Source organism: Cyprinodon variegatus, unplaced genomic scaffold (assembly GCF_000732505.1).
Source record: "Cyprinodon variegatus isolate N-32 unplaced genomic scaffold, C_variegatus-1.0 Scaffold847, whole genome shotgun sequence".
Classification (NCBI taxonomy): Eukaryota; Metazoa; Chordata; class Actinopteri; order Cyprinodontiformes; family Cyprinodontidae; genus Cyprinodon; species Cyprinodon variegatus.
The window spans coordinates 211,738-218,838 of record NW_015151300.1 but is presented as its reverse complement, the minus strand read 5'-3'; the positions used below and the strand labels follow the sequence as shown (position 1 = coordinate 218,838).

General features: G+C 40.0%; 1 protein-coding gene across 1 annotated transcript in view; it reads right to left on the bottom strand.

The window, feature by feature from the left end:
* Window positions 1–7,101, bottom strand: part of spata5 (spermatogenesis associated 5) — a 173,570-nt gene that overhangs the window by 124,554 nt on the left and 41,915 nt on the right. The window contains exon 12 of the mRNA XM_015397260.1: window positions 6,640–6,849. Within this exon, the coding sequence (XP_015252746.1) occupies window positions 6,640–6,849 (210 nt within the window). The remainder of the gene's footprint in view (window positions 1–6,639; window positions 6,850–7,101) is intronic.

Genomic DNA, 7,101 nt, shown 5'->3' with positions numbered 1-7,101 from the left:
ACTGTGTGGTGGCGAAAAAACCCCTCAATCTATATTAATCATGTTTTACCAACAGGAAATCACTGAATACAGACTTAATTGTCATGAAGTCCTCACAAATATTTAACCACCAATATTGTTGGATTTAATAGTTTATGTTTGTGCGTGATATTACATTAAACGGGGTGAGCAGTTGCTGCTTATCTTTAACTAGATAGAAAACTCCTAATTGTCTTGCAGAGACACATTTCCATTTTTTTCACATAAAACACAAAAAAACGTCCTGGAAAGAGCCTGAGGTCAGTATTTATCATCTTTAATGTTGATATATTGATGTGAATAAATAATTACTGTGTTTTTTACGTCAATTTCTGGTTACTATACTAACAATTCCATCCATCCATTTTGTTCTGCTTTGTTTGGGGCTGGGTCGCTGAGGCAGCAGTCTAAGGAGAGATGCCCAGATTCCCGATCCACACACACCTCCTCCAGCTGCTCTGGGGGGGACCCTAAGGCGACACCAGGCCAGCTCAGGGACATAGTACCTCCACCATGTCCTGGGCCTTCCACGAGGCCTCCTCCCAATAGGACATGCCTGGAACACCTCCCGAGGGAGTCGAGCAGGAGGCAACCGAAACAGATGCCCGGGCCTCACCTAACTCCTTTCATTATGGAGAAGCAACAACTCTACTCTGGCTCCTCCCAGGTAACTGAACTCCTCACTTGATCTCGAAGGGTGTGCCCAGTCACCCTTCAAAGGAAACTCATTTTGATCGCTTGTATTCGCGATCTTGTCCTTTCGGTCATTACCCAGATCTCATGACCATAGGTGAGGATGGGAGTGTAGATCAATCAGTAAATCGAGAGCTGTGCCGCCATCTTTGCCACGACAGTCCGATAAAGCGACTGCATCACTGCTGACGCTGCACCTATCCACCTATCGATCTCACGCTCCATCCGCCCTTCAATAGCAATTAAAATGTCAAATTAGAACAGACATTTCACTAGAGAGCATCACTACTGCCCCCCTCTGGTTTGGAGGAAAATGCTCCAGAGGTGATGAATGACAAGGTGGGAACAAGAAATCACCTGGTAGGAGTGTTACGAGGGGTGGACAATGATTGGCTAAGAGTTGCTGTGGCCACGCCCCAGCTCCGCCCATATTTTACCACATTCATGCTATTGGTTAATTTATGTATAGGTGTTCAATAATAGCCAAAAATTAACCTAACGAATTCTTTTTCGTAGTTTATACCTTAATCTTAAGGCTGTTGCTCTAAGCCACCTTTCAAAATTGGAAAGTCAAGAGAAAGTACAGGTAAAACAAGATTTACATCTTCATAAGTACATACTTGGACTTAAACATGCCAACAGCAGCAGTCAGGGCAATAATAAGACTTCAAAACGGGTGCAATGCTAAACAGGAGGGGGACCCCAGTTGATCCTATCGCCACACAGTGAGGAGGGAGGTAATGGACTAAAAGCATTTTAGAGTTATTAAGTCTCCATAACTACCATTAGAGTTAATCATCATCCACCCTCAGGAATGTTTGGACAGCTGCAGGAAATGTACACTGGACTGTGTGCTTTGAGCAAGAGAGGGAAAAAAAGATTGATTTTGATTTTGTTAAGAGAACTGCAGAGTGGGTCTAATGTAAGATAAATGTGTCCAATTTAAAGTACGGTAGTGGAACTGTGATGGTGTGGGACGTTTCTTTTCCAAAGTCCCCGGGAGATAAGTTAGCACAGATCGCTTCAATCCTCATTGAAATTCAAGGACAGAACTCAGATATAAAAGTCGTCCTCAGCAGGTTGACAGTAAAATCAAAAAATAAAAGGCTTGACTTTTTGTAGTTGGCCATCTTGGTGGGCAGGTATGATTCCCTGACGACCTGTGTGGCGAAGTAAAGCGAAAACAGACAGTAAGCTCTAAAGCAGGAGTGTCCAGTCTAGAGTACTTCGCATGTTTTGGATGGTTTTGCTCTGACACAACTGATCCAAGAGCTAACTTAGCTCCTAATGCTCTGCGGCATCAACTTAAGCCGGGCATACACTGTGAGATTTTTTCAATCGTTGCACGCAGCTACAGCTCACACTGTATGACGAAACCGCAGGGTTCCATCGCACAGAGTGAGTTCACAGCTCACGATGTACGTTCTCCCACTGTGCAGCACAACGCTCTGATGCGATCTACCTGCTCACACTATACGTCTAAAAAAACCACGTTGGACTTAACTCCACAATGGGATGGCACTACTCTGACTCGTCTATCCGAAAGCCAAATGAGTAGAAGAAGAAAATGAAGCTTTTAAGAGTCAAACGCGCTGCATTGGCAATTTGAGCAATCTTGTGCTGAAAGTCCTAAAAAGAAAAGGCGACAACGTATTTGGACAAAGACATGGCTGAGCAAACGTGGCTACTGCGATCTGTCAATTTTACAGAAAGAACTCCATTTCACTCGCATCCCCGCCGTGCTTCTTTGTTTTCCTCTGAGAGGAAGAAGAAGAATCCTTGTTTGCACACCGAGCGGTTTGCCCACGACGGTCCTGACCTCACAATTCCTGATCAGGAGGTGGTTGCAAGAGGCTGATTGCCCCTCGTTACCCCCTGTACTCTACACGACACGTGATCAGGCTGAAAATTCTGGCACGACTGGAAAGTCGAAAAGGACAACAACAAAAAAATCACAGTGTAAGCCCAGCTTTACCAAACCCTTTGGTTGAATTATGTACGTTGAACCAGTAAAACACTGGAGATCAGCTCCTAAAGAGTGACTCTTTACACCAGTCATCTAAATATATATAATGAAATAAAGAATAATCAAACATCCTTTTGCCTGAATGTTGAAACCCGTGAAATATTAGAGGAGAATAGGGCTTTGTTAAAACAAATCAACTTTTGAATTCTGAATCGATTCTCATCTTAACTCCTAAAGTTTAATTTCTATGAACAATCTAAAAAATGTATTTTCCACTGTCCTTACAGCCACCATTAACTTTAACTTAAATTAACTGTTATTATCTCAATAATTTGCAGTTCAATGTTAATTTGATACTAATTTCATTATATTGCATAACTACAGTGATGTGATTCAGGTAATAGCTGAAAATGTATTCTTTGGTATAGGTAATCCAGTCAGAGACTGGACCGCATCTTAATTGATCAAAACAAATTACCTCTAAACCTTTAAGAATCAGAATCAAATCAATTATTTAAGAGACTTTTACACATTTTTTCCTCGTAAACACCAGTGGTGCTAGTACGTTTGGAGAATCCTATGGTTTAATCAGTCTCAGACAGTAAAGTAAAAACATTTTGGAATGTAAATTTTTGATAATATTGAGAAAATTAAAATTATTTTGGCAGGCTACAATAGTCTTGACTCAAATTAACAATAATCTAACTAAATCTGTTGATTTAGTCCCTACCTATATTGTTATAGATTCCTAGTAGTGTGTCCCTTTCCCCCAGAGGATTGTGAGGCTAAAGCCTTTTTGCTACCTTTAGTTATTCAAAGGCCGACCAAAAAGAAAGAAAAAAATTCAAAGCCAGTGTGTTTGACATTGGAGGGTGAGGAAAAAAGGAGGAAAATTATCCCGCCTTACTGAAAGATAAGGTAGAAGGTCAGAGCAGCATCGGCTTCTGACTTAATGATGCCAGTTGAGAGCTTCTGTCTGGACTTCCTGCCTTTTTCTAAATATTCCCCAATCAACGATTCAACAAGGCAATCAATCAACATCTGTCGACGTATCCTGAACGAGAGAGGAGTTAAGGGTGACATAGCAGGTGGGGGGTCTGGCAGAGAGGATGGGGTGATGAATGAGGGAGGACAAACACGGGGTCAAAGATCACAGGAAGAAGCCCTCTGCCGCCATACCAGCTTCAGCTCTTTAGGAAATCATCACCACCCGTTCGTAAGCCCAGGGTTTACTTTATCTGTAATTGATGGTAATTTAAGTTATATTCATCTGAAATTGCGGGAAAAATATAATAAATGAAATTATAAATGTTTCGAGGCACCTCTCATTTCTTTAGTCTTTAGTGTTTTTTGAGGGGTTTTTTGGACTTTGGATGCCATTTAAATTTATTTCGGTCCAGTTCCTGAACATTTTCAAAAGCTATTCTTTTATTTACTTTATAAAAAATCCTTATTTTAAGCTCAAAATTCACCAAAGATGTTTTTCTAAAAACTTTTTTTTGCACATTTTTTCAACATGACTGATCAGCCATGTGCTGCATCCAGTGACGGAGCTACACTTTCTATTGTTAGACAAGTCTATGAGAGTTTTATAGCCGTAGTTTTTAATCATTTGCATTTGGGGTTTCCAAATGTTAAATATATTTTCGTGCATGTTAGGCACCAAGGGGATATGATTTGTGTATATAGCTTTCCATTTCTTAACAATGTGACAAAATTGGAATCTAAACCACAGCAAAAAATATGTCAGCGTGTGAATGTGTTTATGAATGGATGAATATCTTAAAAACAGAAGCAAAGCAAAGTACTATACAAATACAGAGCATTTACCATATAAAGTGTTACCTTGTTTTATCCTCCCTACAGCGGTCACAATTTACTGGATTATACTCTTTAATTAGTATGGAATTAGGCCTTCGTCTCTAAATCCTTGATTTTCATCTTTCTCCTTCTTCCTCTCCTGTGTTTTTGATCCTATAAAATCATCTATTTTTCTTCCTTCAGATTCCCGCTTGTCATTCTGTCTTTAGCTTTTGATTTTTTACTAATATGCACTGTTAATCTTCTTTAGTTAATTGAATGCAACCTTTCTCAAATCATAGCACCAGGGGTGGTAAGTAACCAGTTACATCTATGACCATCTAAACATGCTAAATATTATTTTAAAAACAAATGTAGATATTATTGGCCTTATCTGCTGCTTTTGATCATAATTCACATCGGCTGAAGCTGATATGAACACACAGAAGCAGATTTACACGTAAGTAGAGGAGAATCTACAGGTGCATAAAAAGCAAGAGAGCACAGATAAAGAGTATGAAGTCATGCGTGTGATATACTGTAGGTACCGTATATAGTATTTAATGTGGACATAACGAACATTTAAAATGTGTTTGGAGAGTAGTTAGCCTGCATTTGCTTTAAATAAAACTGCTCTTTTTAATCCGTTCACCCTTTTGGCAGAATTCTGACTTCAGAGTAGAGAAAGGCTTTGTTTGTAACACTTCTTCTCTACACACAGAGCCCAACAGCCCAACAAATGACTTAGGCTACGTTCATACTGAAGCCTGACGCAACCCAAATCCGATTTTTTTTTGCCCATATGTGACTTGGATCTGATCTTTTCATGGCTGTCTGAACAACACAGATCCCATTTTTTCCGATGCGACCCAGGCCACTTGGCTATGTGGTCCTGAATCCGATACGAATCTGATCTTGTCTGAACGGCCAGGTCGGATTCATCCGACCTGAACGCCATTAATACCAGACAAAGGTCACTATTCTGGGTCTTGCTATAAAGAAGCGCCAAGAAAAACAACAACCATGGTGGACGATGGTGCGGAGAGCAGTATTTATGTTTAACTATCTTGAAAAGATTGTGTTTTTATGGTTGGGAAAGATCGCTTGATGCGCTGGCTTGTGATGTTATCACGTCCTCTACAGCGCATGTGGCACACTTGCTTTGTATGACTGCAGTTCACACAGGAGATCACATACAAGTCGCATATATTCGAAAATATGAACAGCAACGCAAAAAAAAATCGCATTTCACAAAAAAATCAGAATTGAGCATCAAGGCCTGCAGTGTAAATGTGGCCATAGATTACTTTTGTCAGTAGCAGCCTGGTTAGTTGATCAGAGCAGATAGAGGCCATAAGCAGCTGAGGCTAAATATCAGGTTTTGGTTTACTTAGTTTGTTTATTGAAAGGTTGATTACAGTCTGGGTTTCCAGTTGCTGTATCAAAAAATGGATTGTTCCACGCTCTGTATTGAGATGATTGGATTGAGATTTGTCTGCATTTCTGATGGGGAAAAAAACAACAAAATATGCTCTGGGGGCCTTGTCAATATATTTGGGACCTTTAAATGTCTTTTTCTCCAGCTGTAAACATGATTAACACTGTCACAAAACCCAAACTATAGTGGAGGAGCAGGAAAGACCAAGGGGAAAGAAAACAGGCAAGGAGGAATACATTAGACATTTTTGGAAAAGAAAACAGAAAAAAATATGAAGTAAAAAATGCAAAGTCTCTTTAATGTCTAATAAATGTGGGAGGAATGTTTTAAACTGTTTTAAACTAAACTGTTTTAAATGCACCCTTATTGGATGACTGAATGCCATTTATTTAATTAAGAGACAAAATGCAACACAAATTATGAATAATGCTGAGCTGCAAATGCAGAGATTGTTAGATAACAACAAATCATCACTCCTCAGACTAATGGCTGACTCATACGCACAGTTTTGGCAGAACATTCAATCAGGAAAAGGATATGCGGAGCAACATCTGTAAAACATTATGTCTTCATTTTTATGTATCCCATCAAATAAAAGAAAAACAGCCAGCTTTAGTACCATCTTTAATTTTAACTCATCAGGAAACCAGCAAAGTAATTCGATAACTTTAGGTCAGCACAGAGGGATGAAAAAAATAACTTGAATTGAATGGTGAAAACTCACTTTAATAGCCAGAAAGTTGAGGCCACTTTCATTGGCCAGGGCTTTGGCTATCATGGTTTTGGAGCAGCCTGGGGGCCCATAGAGCAGGACTCCTTTTGGTGGTTGGATCCCCATGCGGGTAAAGGCCTCCGGGTGCCTCAGGGGCCACTCCACGGCCTGCTTCAGTTTCAGCTTCACCTCTGCCATCCCACCAACATCAGACCAGCGGACCTGGAAAGATGAAGCCAAGAGAAACCATCCTACTTAAATCAAAACTAAATGAGAAGTTATTTTCATCCAGGCTAACCTTGTTCTGTAAAAAAATGCTGTAAAAAAATTACAATAAAGGTTAGAAAACAGAGGGGAAAATATTAAGCAGGAAATGAGGGGGAAATTAGAGCACCTGATTCCAATAATTGGGATAGGTAAGAAAATACATTTGGCAATGTAGCACGTAGATTTATAAACACACACACACACACA